Source organism: Nanorana parkeri, unplaced genomic scaffold (genome assembly GCF_000935625.1).
Source record: "Nanorana parkeri isolate BGI_ZX_2015 unplaced genomic scaffold, ASM93562v1 scaffold2820, whole genome shotgun sequence".
NCBI classification, from domain to species: Eukaryota; Metazoa; Chordata; class Amphibia; order Anura; family Dicroglossidae; genus Nanorana; species Nanorana parkeri.
In genome coordinates, this window is record NW_017309088.1 from 61,769 (window position 1) to 82,222 (window position 20,454).

The 20,454-nt window shown below is 41.7% G+C and overlaps 1 protein-coding gene across 1 annotated transcript in view; it reads left to right on the top strand.

Annotated features, from left to right (window-relative positions):
* LOC108802353 (cadherin-related family member 2-like) overlaps positions 1–20,454 on the top strand; it is a gene marked incomplete at its 5' end in the record, with an annotated part of 79,876 nt that overhangs the window by 59,291 nt on the left and 131 nt on the right. The window contains one exon of the mRNA XM_018574217.1: positions 579–639. Coding sequence (XP_018429719.1) covers positions 579–639 — 61 coding nt within the window. The remainder of the gene's footprint in view (positions 1–578; positions 640–20,454) is intronic.

Here is a 20,454-nt window from a genome sequence, read left to right on the forward strand (position 1 = left end):
GTCCTCAATCTCTTTTTCTATTTTAAAAGGGAAATATCAGGGGTCTGTTTAGACCCCCAATATTCCCCCGAAGCCCCTAAAAGTAAAGTAAAAAATCAAAATATTTAATAAAAATGAATGAATTAAAATAAAATATAAAAAAATTAAACGTTCATAAAAAATAAATAACAATAAAATATTTGTAAAAATTTAAAAAAAAGTTAAAATAAAAAACATTTTCGGTTGTCAGCCTGACATTTTTTGAATTTCGGTTTCGTTTCGGTTTTGAAATTTTCATTTCAGTGCAGCTTTCATAATTATATTAAAGCCCAGTCCTTTTTGCAAAAATATTTTCAGCCTGTACTTGAAAACTCTTGGGCACCGATTCATAACACATTTGTATAGCTGCATGAATGATTGTTCTCAGCAAATTACTGCCACTAGATGGAGCAGAGGAGCATAGCAAATTTTGCTCCTTGGCTCCATCTAGTGGCAATAGTGCGCAGCAAACATCATTCACACCGTGTATACTGTATAGTGTTTTCTGTCAGTCCCTTATGTTAATGTGTATTTTTACAACCTTTCACTTTTTTTTTCAGTGTGCACTCTAATTACAGTAATATCGTTGGTGGGGCAAGAGATGACACCGCTATCTACCAGGTGTGTATTTCTAGCTTAACATATGTAAACATATCTACTGTGGGTGTCTCAAGTGTCATCACTATACAAAATGAATCACTGTTCAGTTTAAAGTTCAAAGTTAATTGTCCCAAAATACATGGAGCCAGTTTATCCCCCTAATATTTGAGGATTCTGTGCTCCACTCATTAACATCCTTTGGCACAGGAAATGTTTGGGTTTTATAGACCTGAGTTAAATAATATATTAGACACAAAGTTTAACTGCTTCGTTATCAAAAAACCTGCTGCTAGAACTATGTAGACTGCCATTGCTGAAGTCATAAAAATGCTACTTGTTTGGCTGCCATTGACTTGAATAATAAATTACTGACTTGCAACAGGCATAAAGCAAGTAAAACTAGTAAAGTAAAAGTAAAGTGAAATCAGAACTCATGATTAGCATGTTAACTTCAGCTCATCAGAAAGTATTAAACTCAATCAGAGGAATGTATCAAAAATGGAGGAGACAGAATCTGGAGCAGTTGCCCATGGTGACCAATCAGTTTCTCTTTTCAGTTTGCACTATCCAGAGAATTCCAGTACTGCAGACTTTATTGAAATTTACAGCAAATCCAGTATATCAGTGAGTAAAAGTGTATAAAGCAACAAATGCCAGCACTGCACACCCCCAACCAACTACAACCTGTCTACAATACCTCTATGAATAAGCCTGCGGGTGAAACATGTGAGAGGTTGTAGTTGGTTACATTCAAGCGATCGGGTGTCTCTCTGCATTCAGTGTCACTCTCCGGTTACAGATGCTGGTGAGAAGCTGATGAAGCAGATCTCTGCTTCATCAGCTTCTCTGGGGGTCCCTAGGTGACATTAGGGGTCTTAGAGACCCCTGATGTCTCCACAAAGAGGACCTGTCATGTGAATTGGCTATTACATAGGGGATTTCTTAGTCCCCTATGTGATAGCAATAAAGTTAAGTGTAAAAAAAAAGTTTAAAAGAAATTAAAGAAGCTAAAAAAAATAGTCACAAATTAAATACTTTTTTGTGTTATTTGACATTTTTTTCTAAGTCCCCCGTCCCCCCTCCACATACATATGCAAGCATGTGCTGGATGCACCAACATGCGAAAACGATGATTTCACCTATTGTGCTGCACATGTTACCTATCACTGCGAACATCGGAATGAGAGCAATCATTTTAGGACCATCATACACTGATAACACCAAATTGATGAGCAGTAAAAGCTTTTAAATCGTTGCCTATGGCCAGTTTTGGGTGTGGTCGTTTTCTGCTATTTCACGGGTGCGCACAATTTTAAAGCTTTACATGTCTATTTACCCGACGTGACCCCATCTTTTATATTTTACCAAAAAATTGGGGTGATAATAAATGTTTCATAACATTTCATAGGGAAACAGGTTTTTTAAAAAAAAATTTAGGGTACTATATTTATTTGGTATATAGTAACAAAATAAAGACCCCAGCGGTGATTAAATACCATCAAACGAAAGCTCTATCTGTCCCCAAAAATTCATTTCAGTACAGCGCTGCATGACGGAATAAACACCAGTCAAAGTACCGCAGTGCTGAATACTGTAAAATGGCCTGGCCAGAAAGGGGGTTTAACACCGTGGTCTTCAAGTGGTTAAACATGAAAGCTAGAAGCTGATTGGTTACTATGAGAAAACACTCCAGATCCTGTCTGCTTAAGTTTTGATAATCTCCCCTCAATGTATCAGTCTGACAGCCAGGGAGCTAACATTTTCAGAATGACAAGTCATCAATGGGAATCCTCCAAATACTCTCCAATTTTTTTTTTTAAATCAATTTTTTCCAGGGATAAAATTATGTGAATATCTGTTTCCCATTAAGTCCAACTTTGGCCATTGTGTTGTAAATGTTCCTCTGGAGTTTAAAAAAGCAGTTCAGGCTGCAATTCTCACCGACATTCCAGAGCTGTTACAGCCCTGCTTTTTAAAATTATTTTGGCTGGATTCACACTATAGTGCTATAAAAACACCAGGGGGGGAACTTATCAAATCTGGAGCAGATGGAATCTGGAGCAGTTGCCCATAGTAAACTTCAGTTTGTTCAGTTAAGCATTCAAAATGAAAGATAGCAGCTGATTGGTTGCCATAGGCAACTGCTCCAGATATTATATGTTCCAATTTTGATATATTGATACATTGTTTTCACACAAGATTAGGAAAACTTCAACCCAAGATTCACACATTTTCCAGTTGGATTCAATTGTGTAAATTCTGGGTGAAAGTCCTGTAAATCTTGTGGGAAAAATGTGTAAATTGACCCCTATGTTTTACATCTTTGAGATCTATTTTACCATGTTTTGCTGCATTTTGTTATAGGTAGGGATGCACCGATACTTTTTAGATACCAGTGCTGATACTTGGCATTTTCATGAGAACTACCAGGGTTGGATCGGTTGCAGATGGGACCAGGCTCTGGCGCTCCACCACTGTCCTGAAATCATTAGTCTGTATTGTTTAGAAAAACTGTCACATGACGCTAAACAAAAATGTATCAGTACTTGTATCTGTGAGTACTTGGGTAAGTATCAGTACTTGTACTTGGAAAAATAGTATCGGTTCATCCCTTAATTTATATTTATAAAAACAAAATCATACATACAAATCCCAGGAGCTCCGCGTGCTCCTTACAAATGACAGCTGCCTCCTAACTTTTGAATGTTTCTATAGTCTAGTCTTGGAGCTCAAAGTATCTGTACTTGTACTGAGTACGGTACTTGGTATCGGTGCATCCCTAGTTATAGGTTGTGCGGCCCGCACCCGGGTGACACCATTGGAGGGGTGACACTAAAATGACTCACAGTCATTTTGGTGTCACTCCCCTCTAAAAAAGTCGGGCGCTCGGTCATGGACAGAACGCCCGACAGTATCAGGAGATAGGAGGGGACCCGGTGCATACCTTATCCCGTCGGGTGACTGTCCCCTCCTCTCTCTGCCGCCGTCCATCACCAAGATGGCCGCCGGCAGGTATCAGAATACTGCCGCGCGTGCTGATGTCATCGCGCACGCGCGTGGTGACACTCGGTTACCGCTCCGGGTGTCACCCAGCCTCGGGACGCCCCTGGGTTGTGCTTTGTTATATAAAAATGCAGCAAAGAGCAGCAAGACGTGGTAAAACATGCATTAAAAGATACACCAAAATGTAGCGTGTTTTATGACTCCATAGTGTAAATTCATGTTTAAAGTCATTTTTAGGTTTTAATTTTTTTTTCCTTACTTGCTGTTCCACATTTTTACGATGGTGTTCTGTATAGAGATGTTTGGGCACTTCCGCTAGTGGCCAACTATATGTTAGACAGTGCAAGCAGCATCCTTGATAAACAACCACTTAAGGCCCATTCGGAGCTCTCCCTTTTTAATTCAAGAATTTGTATTGGTTTTCCAAATTAACAAAACAGGCAATGAAGTATAAACAAGCAGACTTAAAGGAGAACTATGAGGTGAGTGATTTTCACTCAGCCTCATAGTATGAGCTGACGTGTGACAATGAAACTGTCACAGGCCGGCTCAATAGATTGGGAAGTGAGCGAACACATACCGTTGCTCGCTCACTTCTCGATCATGTCCATGCAGAGAGCCGTGTCTGTCACTCACGGCTCCCTGCAAGGATTCCCCAAGGAGCCAGCTGTCCCTGCCCCCTCCTCCGTCTGTTCCGCCAGTCAGCACAGGAGGATCGCAGAGGGGAGGGGGCAGGTACAGCTGGCTCTGCCTCTAGATAGGCAGAGCCAGCTGTCACTCACGCAGCTGGGTGGATCTCGACAGTAATGTCAGGATCCGTCCCGGCTGCGGCGGTCTCAGTATACCGCGAGCTGTAGCTCGCAATATACTGAGCTTAGGGTAACGGGAGGACGCCCGTTTATGTCCTCCTGTGACCCTTAGGAGAACTATGGGGAAAAACACTTACCTTACCCCATAGTTCTCCTATAATACACAGTACAAAGCCAGTCTTCATGTATATTCAACATTTACTACTTATTAGAAATTGGCCAATAGGTACCGCTATAAACTGGATTGTGCCAGCTCATAGTGAGATAGCGGTCCGTTAGCCCAATTCGGCTATTCTGAGTAGTGGGAATCGGAAAGTTTTTTACAATAAAAAGAAAGAGTAGAATAGGTAAAAAGGAAACGGAGAAAAAAGGAAAACGGGAGGGAAAGTAAAACAGAAAAGGTTCTGGCCACTCCTGGCCAGAACCTTTTCAGAACAAAGCATGCTTTGAGTCCTTGACCACCTCCTATAGCATGCCTGCAGTCCCTGACCACCTTCTTTAGCATGTCTGTAGTCCCTGACCATCTCCTGTAGTATGTCTGCAGTCTCTGTCTACCTCCTGTTGTCAGAACACACCTCCAGAACCTGTAGAAAAGAACATTGGCTTCTACTGCTTATACTCCTCAGAGTGATTTCTGCCATCATTCATGTCCTGTAGCATAAGAAAGTCCTCCCAGATCTAGCTGCCACATCACCAGTCAAGGGTTCAAGGAGATAGGTCCAGGGTCTGGCAAGCTCTTCTGCCTCTAGATGAATTGCCATTGTACACAGCTGTCTCCAAATCTTAACATTCAACAGACCCCTTCATGTACCTCAGGGAGGTGTGGGTACCAGAGTGCTTGAGCATACCAAAGAGGACAGACAGTGAGTACAAGTGAACTAAAGATTAATGCTAGGACTGAAGACAGGACAAAGGTACCAAGTGTAACGCTCACCCCCGAAGTAGCCGCTGGAATAAACGGGTACTTCTGTATCACCTCTGTGATGAACCACTTGTAATGGATCCAAAGTGTTTGTTTGGCTCGTTGGTGTGGTCATCACTCTGCAAGAGGTATCAGAAGATAACCCGAATGAGAAGCCCTCACTTGTAGCGCTCACCCCCGAAAGAGCCGCTGGAAATATACCCGGGTCATCCATAGCCTGTCTAGGGATTTTAGCAATCACCTGCCTCACTAGCATTAACTGCCCTCTTCTAGTGACCCACAGAGCTGAGATCTGAAGTATAATGCTGAAGAACTTTATTAACATCAGAGCTGGGAGAGAGGGTATAGAGCCTAGGACATCCATGAGAAAAATAGACAGACTCCTGACTCACCAGACCCTTTCCAAATTCCAGTGCAGATTCAATAGGAGTACATGCTGACACTGGGTATTTGAACAACCATTGAATAGGGATTAGCACAGAATCTTCAGTAGGGGAGACACCAGACCGGCTCCTGAGGTCCTCTCTATCCCAGGCACCATCAGCAGCAATCAGTTTCCCTGGTTATTTTCCTCAGTCAGTAGCCAAGGCCTCCTCCAGGCTTGAGACCTGGCAAGCTGGACAGCACCCCGACCAGGACTAACCCATGGCTGAAACCAGACTGTGCATATGGCAATTCCTCTGAGTATATATGTCCTGTCCCAGCATGCACCACTGGCTATGAGGGCCCCAGTGATTGGCTGGTGGACTGCACACACACTCCCAGTGTCCCTCATTGGTTGTCCTACACTGTAGCAGAGTCACACTACACTCAGGCAGGTACAATCAATGTCAGAACTCCTGGAATTAACCAGATAAATGCCAACTATAATTCGGCCAGACTGACTATAGCTCTGGCAATCACTACATTTCTAGAAGCCACCTCACAAAAGGTGATGGGGCTACACAAGCAACAATTGGTTAGGGACCCCGGGGTTAACTAGGGAGCTACAGAGCATGATAGTTGAATAACACAGCTGGGAGACAGAATTTGAAGAAGCAGTGCATCAGACAGTCAAGACAACTGGTGAAAGCCAAGACTGGAAATGTGACCAAAAATAGGACTTACCAAAGGTACTGCACAGAGGACATGTCAGAGCCCAACTGAAAAAACAGGCAGTAAAGCAATGATAACACAGTCGGTATAAACAGACACCCAGGGGCAGGGGAGTCCCGAGGCTGGGTGACAACCGAGTGTCACCCCGGCAAGACGTCACCGCGCATGTGCGTGACGTCACCACACATGCGCGTGGCGTCTCCATGCGCGTGCGTCTGATACCTGCCGGCGGCAGTATTCTGATACCTGCCGGCGGCCATCTTGGTGATGGACGCCGGCGGCCATCTTGGTGATGGACGCCGGCAGAGAGAGGAGGGGACAGTCACCCGGTGGGATAAGGTATGCCGCCGGGTCCCCTCCTCTCTCCTGATACAGTCGGGCGTTCGGTCCATGACCGAGCGCTCGACTTTTCAGAGGGGGGGTGACACCAAAATGACTGTGAGTCATTTTGGTGTCACCCCTCCAATGGTGTCACCCGGGTGCGGGCCGCACCCCCCTTGTGACGCCACTGTGGGTATGCACCCCTCCAATGGTGTCACCCGGGTGCGGGCCGCACCCCCCGCAACCCCCTTGTGACGCCACTGCCCAGGGGTGGGGTGACCGAACAACAAAAACTGTGTAAGGTGGTTTCCAGGGATTAAAATGCAACCAACAGCAAGAGCTGAGAGAGAAGGTTGTCAGAACAAGATCAGAAAGAATACAAGGCAGATAGAATGCAAGGCACATTATACACATTTAGATTGACACTCAATGTGCAGGTAATGTTGGTAACAATGCACATGCAATTTGTAGCCACAGTTTAACCCAAAAGAAAGGTAAGAGCAGGATCAAGGAGGATGGAGACAATCACAGGAGAGATGACAGAGCAAGGGAGAGCACGGCAGATACACAGAGTTATATACAGGAGCAGGGGGACAGTCAGGGAAGCTGTAATTTGTAGAAAAAAAACATTAAACATATACAGTGAATGGGTGTTGTTGGTGCATTGCATTTTGAATGACATTCCAATGTAGTGAGGCAATGCAGCTCTGACACATATGCGCTGCAGTGCAACACAATTCACGGTAACGATACTATGGTGCTACCGTGTTTCCCCGAATATAAGACACTGTCTTATTTTTTTTTTTGCACGAAATAAGACACTAGGTCTTATTTTTGGGGGATGTCTTACCTGGCTGGGGGAGGAGTGGACGAGGTCCCGGAAGGCGGCGTGCTGTTGCTGATCTGCTACATCAGAAGAAAAATTGCATGTCTGTTTTTCTGTCTGCTCTGAAAGCACCACAATGGAAAAGTGTAAATGCCTTTAAAGTCACTAGTGGTATGCCTTACATTTTGATCAGACTAAATGATTATATTTATTTAATATATGCAGTTCCTATGATCTTTTTGCACTTTGATTTTCAGGAGTTGGGTTTCCCTTCTAAAAATGGCAAAGATGGAGAAGAACCTTTGGCAGCTGCTCTTAATGAAAGACAAAAACAGTCATATACGAATACAGCTTTGAACACAACTGACCTGTAACCTGTCACAACAGAAGATTAAAGCAAGCCTGCAAATTAAATCCCCCCCACTACCTTAAGTGCATAAACCTACCCTTAGTGGGGCAGCCCACTCTTTCCTGATCCCTTCCACCTGCACCCATAAAAGGTCACTTGCAAATGCTGATAACAAATCATGGTTGACATGTTTCCCTTCCCTCCATGTGACATCACCTTGGACTGGCGATTGGCTATTTAGGCAATGAGCTCTGCATTATGGGTGAGCAGTTTGTTTGTTACCTGCTCTCCTATACCTACACTAACTGGGAGTTTACACCAGGTAGTGGTAGTGAGTTGTGACTGTAGGATGTCTATTTATAAATGTTTTCATACATAATTCACACAACTTTCATCCAAGATTCACATTTTTTCCATTGGATTTAACTTAAAAATTGTGAATCTTCGATGAAAAATTAAATTATGAATGTAGGTAGTAGATGACACCTAGGGCATTGGAGCAGAGTCAGTTCTTAATTAGTGACAGGGCTGATTTGAAGAGTTATCTACATTTCTATCATGATGTTTACAAAGATAAAAACTTATAATCTGCAATGTATATACTGTCAGATAAATTAAACTGTACAGAAATATGAAAAGAATTATACACCATGGTGGGGTTTGTTATTATTTGCATGCTCTTCACTATGTCCTCTTCACAGCTTTTCTAAAGCCACATGTCATTTATCTACCAACAATAAAGAATTGTTATCTATGTGTGAGAGATAAGATTATGATCAATTACATGGTTTCTGCTGATAAACATTGAAAAAAGGCAGAAGGCACACTATTCTTTTTTTTGTTTGTTTTACTTTATTATAGTCTTTTTGAAATACAAGATAAACACACATCAGAACAAAAAGACAGGATTAAAATCCACTATTAACATGGTAGTAAGTTTGAAAACATCAAGATACGCAGGATGCAAGAAGCATGTCGGAACAATATAGAACACAGAAATAAAAGGTCAGAATGAGCTGAGTGCACGGGTCAGATGACTAATAAAGCAATCAGGTGGGAGAATAAATAACCATTCTTGAGAGTAACTATGTCCCCGACCCACAAAAGAGCTCAAAAGGGAGGGGAAAAAAAGAGATGGGCGGAAAGTGGGGAAGAAAAAAAAGGAACAAATATAGAAACTGTCCAAGAACTGAGACATTCGATAAGAATATACTCAGGCAGATATTAATTAATATAAATTAATTTAAGCCAGTAAAACCAGGTTTTACGAAAGTTTTCCTCAGTGTGGTGCAAAGCCGCCATTAAATCCTCCATGACACAGAGGCCGTCTACTTTCAAAAGCCAAAGCCCCAGAGTAGGGTGATCAGAGTGTTTCCAAAACAGGGGGATGCAAGCTCTAGCTGCATTAACAAGATGGATCAAAAGGGATCTACGGTAGCTGGTCTTGGAGAGCGAAGACAAATGAAGAAGTAAGGCTGCAGGGTTATCCACTAAGGAGTTCCCCGTGAGTTGTCTAATAATGCGTAGGACTGCAGCCCAAAAGTCCCTAATGCGGGGGCAGGACTTGAAAATATGGAAGATTGTACTGGCTTCTAAGCCGCACCTCCAGCAAATTGGAGAGGATCGAGGGAACATCTTCTTGAGCGTAACAGAATCATAGTACCATCTGGTAAGAATCTTATATCCAGTTTCCTGAATCGCACGGGCAATAGAAGCTTTATGTGCAAACTGGAGAGTATAATCCCTTTGATCCTGTGTAAAGGTGGTTCCCAAATCTCTCTCCCATTTAATCAGAAACCTAGGGGGCGAAGCATCAGCAGGATGCAGAAGAGCATGGGCCTTGGACAGGCCATGGGTGTCCTATTCACCAGACAAATAAATCTAGAAGGCGAACAAGTCTGACTTCGGCATAGTGGCACCTTTAAGACAAGTCAAAAAGTGCCACAATTGCATGGCTTGCCACCTCATTAAAGGAGGGGAAACCATGAAAGCTAAATGCATAAAAGGTGGTATCCGACTGAGAGAACAAAGATGAGCCACCCTAAATTTAGAGTGAAAATGTGAAAATGATCTAACTTCCAAGCTGGGTAAAAACGTAGGATTTCCAATAACTGGAGTCATGGTGGAAAGAGAGGCGCCTGTAGAGAGTAATCCTGGAACGGTTTCAAGCACCCAAATAGTGAAACCAATGATGTGATGACTGAGTATCTCTCTGGGAAGGTATCGAGCGGACCAGAGAACACAGGACAGAGGAATAAGAGATGAAGCCTGTTCCAGATGTAACCATCATTTGTACGAAGAAGCATTGCACCACACAAAAACCCAGGCCTTATGTACTGTTCGGTGATATCGTAAAGGATCCGGAAATCCTATCCCACCCTGAGATTTAGGCAATGCCAAAAGGGTTTTATTCAACCTGTGAGTATCACTAGACCACAGAAAGTAAGGAAATTCCCTCTGCAAAGTTTTCAAGAATGAAAACGCTATGCGAACCGAAAGGGTTTGGAGGAGATAGAGCAATCGCCTGAGTATGTTCATTTTCAGGACGCTATTCCTCCCAAACCAGGAAAGCATACCTTTCAACCACTTGGTCAGATCACAGTGGAAAGTAGCTAGAAATGGCAGAAAGCTAGAGGTGAAAATTCGTTAAGGCACACCATTCTGCTTGAGCTATGTGTCCACCACAGTGATAACAACTAGACTAGACATCTTTACCTTACTGTTGTCAAAAGTTTCAAGAGGAGATTGGATAGACCCACATGTATTGTAGAAAACCTCTTTAAGGGATAAAAGTACTTTAAACACAGTTCTCCATTCACTGCTTTGCAGAGTATGTCCACCATTGGGATGCATAATAAAAAGCCTTTCCATAGGAATAATTATAGATTATCTGTGCATGAACAGAAGCTACCTGTCCAAAAGACTTTGCACTGGTGTATGTGCAGCTCCTATCAGGCTGCACAGCACAGCTCTGCCATGAGTGAGCACAGGTTAGTAGAAGGGAGGATTCATAACTGTGCATTGTGGAAATATATAGTAAAACATGTGTTTTACCATGGGTTACAGCAAACAAGTCAATATGTTCTGCACTTCGGTGCCATTCCTCATGAATAGCACCCCAATGCACAGGTCACCACATTGTACTTGGGTTATAGCACACCATAATACGGAGATATGAACACTCATGCTGAGTTGGACAAAAAAAGGGGCAGGTGGGTTATAGTCTGAATTGCAATACATCAATAGCCCATTCAACTTTTTTCCGGGGTGCCCAGAAATGGTAGGTTACAGCAGCCTGAATTACATTCTTAACAATCTGGACCCCAAATATTTTGAATGGGGGCCCATATTATTAGGTTATATACCATAATGCTCATCTGCTGCTTCTGCCTAGAGTTCTCAGTGCCTCTATAGTGCTCTAGCACTCTCCGTTTTCACTGTTGCTGCTCTCTCCTAGATGTCACCATATGACCTTAATATGGGCGTAACATGAAACATGGTAGAAAAGGTAAACTTAATCATCAACCACATCAGCAGTATATACTTATGTTTTCTTCCCTCTTCCACAATGCTGGGAGCCACATTAAATACCTGATGCCCAATGGAGGTGCACACATCTCATCCATGTGACAGCGCTGGGTAAATCTGTGTCCATACACCCAAGTAAGATACAACTACGGAAGCCTGTAGCTTACCCAGGGCTTTGCTTTCATTCCTGGTGGTTAAACCTAGTGGTGGGATAGCAAAATAATTTTATGCATCTACAGAAGCCTGCTTTAAAGTGAAACCTGTTGTTTGCATGGACAAAGCACAGATTAAAAGTAAGAACTTCATGGAACCACTTTCAAATTATCAGTGATATAACTTCATGCAGTACCTAGTCATTGAGAAGACAATCAAGGGCATTACTATGGCCAAATAAATCCAGGCAACTACTATGTGGCTCAGCACCACAGTGGGCCTGGAAAACATATCCATATCCCAACAGCCTATCTATCTGATTTCATCATGATATATAAATATAGTATAATTTGTTACTCTGGATATTCTTATTAATTAAAGAAGAACTTAAGAGCTAATTTTAGTCTAGGGGGAAATAAAGAAGATATATCACATAATCCTTTGTCTTGCGGCAGTGACTGCTCACCTCTTTTCCCATCCACTCCAGTTTAGGTATGTCTCTCCGCATTCTCATGTCTAATGGACCTGCATTAGACATGATGACGTCACAGGTCTTTAGACTGCCGGAGCCCAGAGAGAAGAGGCTAAAGGGACCGGTCTAGCAGCCAGGTTGGACTATATGAGTATATCTTTTTTGCTTTTTCCCCTAGACCAAAATGAGCACATAACCCTTGCAGCATGGGGGTAGCCCACTGCCAAGGGTTAATATTAAACAAAATCCTGGAGTTCTTCTTTAAATATTGGCTACTGTGTTACATGTAGGAATCAGATTTAGGTGATATTGCATTTGAGATGGAGCTATGGAGAGAAGATATTTTGCTACAGAATCCAAACATTCATAGTTATACCCGTAGGAAAAAATGCCAAAGAAAGACAAAAAAAACAAAGTGTTTCCAGATTTTATTAACCAACGTCCAGCTCTACAACTTTTACCCACAACTAAGTGGATAGGAAAATAGAGGAAAAAAGACAAGAGTACAGCATTTCACCATATCACAAAAAATAATAATTAAAAGGGTCTATATGGCACGTGTTAGAACTTCACATTTTACCTTGAACAGCAAAAAAGGAGAGTGGAAAACAGCTGCTGATATTACAGGGACATTAAAGATAGAGAGAGAGCTGCCTAGCTGGTACCAATCTTTCACTGGGGCTAAGGCAAATTGTTAAAGCAGACCTATCGTCAACATATGACTCTCCTCCACTGCTCACCTGCCCAACCCACTCAACTAAATCATTAGCGGTAGCAGAAGGCCAGAAATACTTATTTTTTCTCCCAAAAACATTGCTTCAGTATCCCATAGAGGCCAGTCATGTGACCAATTGCCTAAGCATCTAGGCACATGATCTCTATTGAACAGGGTTCAGCTGGTGTGAACTTTGATCTTTACTTCAGCAGAAATGTCATGTCTAAAGGATCACTGCAGAATCCCATAGAAGCATCAGCGGTATGGATACATATTTTGTTGATTCTGCCAAGTTTTATGATTTAAATGAAATGGGGTGAGTATGACACCAGGGGGAATCTTATTTTAAAGACAGGTCTGCTTTAAGAGAGAACCAGCATTACCAAGATGAAGTTACAATATAAAGTACACAGAGAAACTGCCAAATTAAAGCCATTGTACAATACTGATCATGATTAAACCATTGTATTGTGCTTTAATACCTCATTAAGTGATAGTATGTTCTATTTATGCTCAGGAATAAAGGAATAGTTACAATTTAAATGAATAGTTGCTATAGTTTGTGACTAATGATTCCTTTTTACAGTCTTCAGATTCAACAAAGCTAAAACTTACATTTAACATCAATGCAGAACCCTATCACAAGTAGCCAAAGCGTTGATGGTTACTCCTCCCATTAAAAGTAAGGGCACTTTGCTTTTCATGATCTAAACTTGTGATGTTTTGCATTGAATTACCTGATTAGATTAAACAATGAGGCACGTTAGAATTTGATCACCTTAAGGTATACTATACCGGTGACCTACTCCTGATTGTCTGTCTCTGCTATTATTCACATTGTACCATATAAAATGCAGTCTATCATCTCCGATGTGAAAAAAGTGCCAATGCTCCTAAGACACATTATAAGCCTGCAGGCAATTAAGATAAGCATGCAAAAATGTAGGATACATTAGGAGCACAGGTCAGTTTTAAGTGCATTATTGTTACAGCTATGTACAAAGGTAATACACTCTCAAAGTTCAAGGTCTGAGGTAATGTTCTATTTCATTAGCAATTCTGTCTAAGATCTTCACTCTGGTGGTATTGGTTATTTACATAAAAACATCACATTGTGTATTCTATAATCTTGAGTTCTACCAACTGATTTTATTGGGATACAAAGTTTAAGTTCACCGTGCATGTGAAGAATGGGACATCAGATCAGGGCTAAATCCAGGTTATGCAAGGACAATAGAAGTGGTAATCAACCATCTTGACTGTTCAATATTGTAGTGCCTACATATTGGTCTTGGACCCTATGTGCCTTTTACTCATTCATTGCCAGACCAGGTCTAAAATGACAAAGTTCTTGATAATCCGACCATGTGTGATGACAAGGTAGGGACATCATAAGAATGAACATTTAAGGATGGCCCCTAGCACCAACCAGCATATTTTGTACAGGCAGCCTTCCATGCACCATGCACTGTAAAGAATATAAAGACCTGGATGGACGTGATTAGTTGAAGTTAAGCTTAGTCAATTTTCTGTTTGATCTGTATTTACAAAACAAATCTTCCACAACAAGACTTAGGTTCATCCCACTAAAACACTGGCTTTGTGATCCAATATTTCACTATGTTGTTATGTCCTCCAGGTTCCTGAGATAATCAGCAACAATAACCTAGCCTTATCGCGAAAGTAACGCTAAAAGTGATCTTCACAGTTTTGTCAGTTTTGTTTTCCAAACAACTTTCCAGCATAAATGGCTGTGAATAATTAAGTATAAATCTCTTTGTACACTATTCACACAACACTTGATAATACCTAAGATAATATTGGTTGCAGCTTTACCTGCTCTTCAGGCACTCTGGCAGGCGATGCTCAATCTATTTAACAATTGTGGTGTTTAAGTCTACTTTGCTTCCTCTACATGGGCTTTATGGTCTTTAACCACTGTGTCAATAGAATCACATTAATCTAAATTAAAGCCTCACAACATCTTTTGCTCTTCACTAATTTTTGTAGAGGTTTAGTGCTTTTTTCAACCTCAACAGTACACCTTAGATTGAAAAAAAAATATGTAGTAGCTCAAATAGTTGCTAAAAATGATATCACACACTATCAAAGACAGAAAACCTATTTTTAGTGAAAAAGGCTAAGGTGTCAACTTTCTAGAAATAGATACACAAAACATTTGTACAACATAGTTAATGTGCTCACAATTCATTACCAATACAAGCAAACAGTTGCAACTTGAAGTTCTATGGAATTTGATACAAGAGACCAAGCACTTGAATACAACAATGACTTTGTTTCGGACCATTGTAGCAATTATTTAATGGTATAAGCAGACATCAAATTCTTCCTTAAAATCTTAGCCTGTATTCTACTTCCTATAAATTACTTTCAGCATATGAAACTTCTTTAAACTGTGACTTGGATCTGTCAGTCAACCCAGATCTCCGGCTTGAGCTAGCAGGAGCCTATATTATTTTTGTAGGACTTAGTGCCGTATTAAATTTTGCGCTTTGTTTTTACCTTTATGCATACATGTGTACATTCATAAAATTCACATTGTTTGCATCAAGTTTAATACAAGAAATATCACCTACAGTTGTCAATAGCGTGACAAGTCAATAAAACCATGCAAAACATTACAGAGATTTCCATGTTGAATTGTGTTATAAATTGAGTCAGTTATCATCTTGTAGTCTATAACTGTAACAAAGCTAAGAGCACATCACATAGCCTGGTAAGAGCTGCTCAAACTACTAAAAATATTTTTTTTATAACATAAAATATAGTCTCAGTGTTTTTGATTTCCCCAGATGTGTCCCTATGTTCCTTTAAAAAGGTTTGTGAAGATTCATCCTTTCAAATCACTGGCGGAACTCTGAGGGTCACAACGGTCGCATGTGTGATCGGGCCCTGGCATTCCATCACTTGTGGGGCCCAGAAAGGAAGAAGAGGGCCGGGTAACTGCCGAGGTGGGTGGCCCCTTCATGGTTTCTTGCACTGCGGCCCCGACATTTTTAAGTTATGCTTCTGTTTTAAACAGTGTATATGTGCGGGAGCGGTAGCTACTTTTGGCTCTGAGACTGCAAGAGGTCCCATGCGTTACCCAGCCTCCATTGTATTCCTCTGAGGGCTTCCATGTATTATTACTCTCTTATGGGCCCTCTTGTCCCTTGGTGCTCACATGGTGAAGTACACAATGTAATTAGAATACTTATCTCTACATTAATAACATTCTATTTTGAATTTACAGATCTTGCTCTAGTACAGCTAGGTAACTGTTCAGTGCAGTAGTTTGTGCATTAGGCACAAACTAAACAGATGTGTTTATGCTTGCTGCAGAAGTCTACTGCATGGTAGGTTTAGGAAGGATATGGACAATGGCAGTTATGTGATGCTTACCATGAGTTGTTGTTTTATGGAATGTAGTTGAAGAGAGGTAAAAATAGAACTGCATTATTCCTGTGGGATGATATACACAAGCATTAGCAAGTTTGAACACAGTACAGTGCACTGTTTCTTCTCCGTGAAGGCAGTCTGTTCTATTTCCATCTATGTGTTTAACAATGCATATATTAAAACCTGATACAAATGAAGTTTATGAAAGTCAAGAAGAGACTGACAATTGACAATTATTATGGAGAGAAGGATATACGTCTCTCAATCCCTTGGCTTCCAGCAGTCTACATGTTTAGAAAACAGTAGTGGCTGAATGCTTAAAAACTAGCTGTTAGTGTCTTTCAAGATTTTTTTTTTTTTTACCGTCTGATCTATTTTCTTTCTCTCTTCTTACAATTAAACTACACAGACATGCAAAATACTACAAAATAAAGTGCTACAGACTGTTTGACCAAAATGTGGGATTTTACTGAAAAATACCCACAAACTACAGTAATATGTATAGGTATACTGTATATATATATATAAAATAATTTTGCAGGGGTGGCCATACTGCAGGAGCAGTGAGACTACATATTTTGTCGAAGGAAGAAGTCAGGAAGACAGGAATGTTGGAGGGGGCACTGAGACCAGATTTTGAAGGAAAAGACAAAGAGAATATAGCTTATAATATTGTGTAGCAGAAAAGGACAACAATGCCACTAACTGGATCATAGAGAAGAGGGAGAAAAGAGGAAATAAGACCAGAATGTGGAAAAAGAGAGAGAAGCAGTGAGTTTGGAATATCATAAGATGGAAAGAAGAACCAGTGAGACCTGTGATGGAACGGTTGGCTGGATAGTGGAAGGGGGCAGAAGTCAGTGATATACTACAGCCCCACAAAGAATATATAATGTAGAAGCATGTTTAGTCTAATATAAATATTTGTGTCAGAGAGTGCACCTATGTGGAGCACTTGGATAGAATTTTCTGCTCCCCAAAGCTTCAATAATTCCTATGATCTGTGAATCACTGCCATGGTTGCAAACATTCATTATTGGATGTGTCCTTTCATTTCCCTCTTATTTAGCTGTACTCTCTTCTGTCTTGTGTTTCTTGTCTCTGTCTATTTGTGCATCTGCGGGAAGGGAAAGACCACTTCTGTTTTTAGTTTATGCTTTCCTCATGTCTTGAATTAATACAGGAACGCAGTTGTAGTGGACTTTAGATTGTCCCATATTTCCTATTGTCCCCCATACTTTGCTTTACTGTCTACTGTTGCAAACCGAGTATAGGGGAGGGGGAGGTTTGCCCCTGCTCTGACTTGTATGGTTGTTTTCTCAGAAATTGTATGTAATTTCTTTCTTTTTGTTGTAAAACTAATGATCTTTATTCTTTAAAAAATAAGTAAAGATGTGTGTAGCACCCGGTAAGCAGGAGTGCTTAGTAAAGTTAGTATTGTCATACTGATGCTGATTTGTAATCTATGCTCATCTGGTTTCCCCTAATCAGTCTGTCATTGTTTGCATTTGCCTGCTGCTGGGTGTACCCTAGCCAGATGGCAGAGCAACCAATGAGAGATTTCTATGAATATGTATGTCTCCCTAGCCAATCACTAGGTGGTTAATGGCCTGTGGTGCATGCTGGGAGAGGAGATAAATACTTGGGGTGGACCATGTGAGCTCTTCCCTTCCTCTCCCAGGCCCTGTTTAGGGGGATGCTGCTATGGACTATCTGAGATGGCTAGGCCTGAAGCCTGGGGACCAGCCATGTGCTTATACTTAGGCCTGACTCTGGGGCCCAGTGGCTACTACTGATACGAAGGATTAGGATGACTAATGATTCCTGATTCAAGTGCTGCTTTGCCAGGTGCTCTTCACACAGACTGTCATGTCTGGCTTAAAGGTCGTAGTCTGTGATGGCTGCAGTTACTGTATCCTACCTCTTAAAGGAGTCCACACCAGCCTGGATGATCCTGACCCTCAACCTCTCTCCCTGAAGTTCATCAATAAAGTTCCTCAGGATCATATCTACAGTCTGGATCTCGCTTTTATCGGTCACCATAGAGGGTGGTAGGTACTAATGGGTAATTTGAATCTGGATGCCCCTCGACATGGCGATGATAGATGGTTTACTATTCTCTGCGGCCCCTTTGGGGGTGTGGTACATGTATGGGACCTCGTCCGGGATCATCCTAGCCAGTTTCAAGCCATTTTTGTGAATTTCTGTGCTGCGGTAACCCACAGCAACAGACCCTATGACCGAGGAATTTTTGCCCAAATGTGCTAAATTTGTTCTGCAAACACTCCTAGGAACTATAGAGACTGTGTTCTGTCTCCATGTATGCTTTTATTTAAGAAATGACATTCCAGCCTTTTTTTACGTTTTCTGCCGGGGGAAAGGGGGTTAAAGAACCTCAGGACTTGAGCATGTGCCTTCTCCCAGGGAGGAGATGGCAACAGAAATCTCCAGAACCCACCAGCCTATTCTTACTACGTGGGGGAAAGAGCCACGCCCCCACTGATGTGATAAGACAGTCTGAACGACCATCCTCACATGAGCTGCGAAGCTGTATCTGACTGCTACTCCCACCTGCCATTACGAATTTCGCCGCTCTAGACTGGAAGATCACTGCACCTGAGATCACCACCCTCCCAGACCTACAGAGGGCGACTTTACCAATTCGTGCCTTCGTTTCCAGCCGAAAGGGAGCCTGGCACTATATACAATCAGAGGATACGAGGCGCTTGGAGTGGCTTGTCCTTGCTGCCCTGCTATTCAAATATTTGTTCCTGGAGTCACTGTCAACTCAAGTTTGCCACCCTAGGTGATGAAGGTAAACTGGACCATCAGTACTGCTACTACTGCGTTGGAGGAGCCGAATAAGTAATGAGGGGGAAGATAAACAAGATTCTGTTGCTAATGTTGCCACTTGCCCTGAGCATTCTGTCACTGCTTCATCTGTGACTGTGTCATCACCTATATCCTCTGTCAAAGCAAACAAGGCAGATATACCTCCCAGAAAGCCAGGGTCTACTATACCACGTATAGTTACCTGCAGGCCCAAGAGACCAGATCATGCTGCTGGGATTCCTGTTAAAAAGTTTCCGGATACCTTCATTCCACTTGGCTGTGGGAATCCCAAAACCTTAACTACCTGTAAGTTAGCATGTTTACAGAGAGTGGTATTGAAACGTATGGCTCAAGAGTATGGTTTGTTATACCCTTATGTACCTCAAGGAATCATGAGGGAAATTGAAGATAAGCGCAACCAATGGTATGGTGAAGCTGTTAGTACATACTTAGGTATGTCACTGGACCAGGCCTTCTTCTATTACCAACGCCAATTCGAAGGTTGTATAGAGAATTTGAGTTATGGTCGCCACATTTACGCCAATTGTGTAGTCATCAGGAGGCCAAACCACATGGATGTAAAGCACATAATTACTACAGTGGACAATAAAGGCCAAAAATTCAACTGCTTGACCCTGCCTACTACTGGTGAAGTCTTCCTTGAGTAATGTTGTGATATTGCAGCAATTAAAGTTAAGCTGTGATGTCTAATAGAAGAAGTTTGTAACCTGTTTGAAAGAAATTTACGTCGGGGAAAGAACTCTCAAAAAGATTACCCCTGTGAGAACCCACAAATCCTTCATTATTGAAAAAAATAATAGAGCTTTACTATAAATTGATTTCTTACCTATTGGGGTCAGAACTCTCTAAAATAGATCACCCCTTTCTACTGCATGTTTGCAACTTGAAGGAGGATTTGTGCCCAGGAGTCAGGACCCTCTGTTAAGATCACTGCTGTGAACTATGGCCTGATACCCTCACCCATCCTGACAAGTACCTGGAAGGAAGGATTGTACACAGCCCAATGCTTCTTTCAAGGGCTTGCTTGCTTTTTTTTTCTTGGAAGCAAGAACTCTCTACTAGACCACTTCCATAAGTCAGCAGCCTGTACTCCCACTGGTGTATATATAAATATATGTGCTTTGTATGTATAATTAGGATCATAGCACAGGATTATAGGATAAGTGTTTATGTTTACTGCTTTGGCTGAGGCAGTAGTTTATATAGTTCATCTGGACTATGTGTTAAGACTATCACAGAGGGGATAGAGGATTTCATCGGCTACACTCTCAAAAGTCTTTTATTGGGAACCCTCTCATTAAGTGTGTATAGTTTCCTGCTCAGGGATGGACTTTTATAATATTACTGCTAGTAGTGAGAGCAGAGTTTTACTCCTTAGGGAGTTGGGCTCT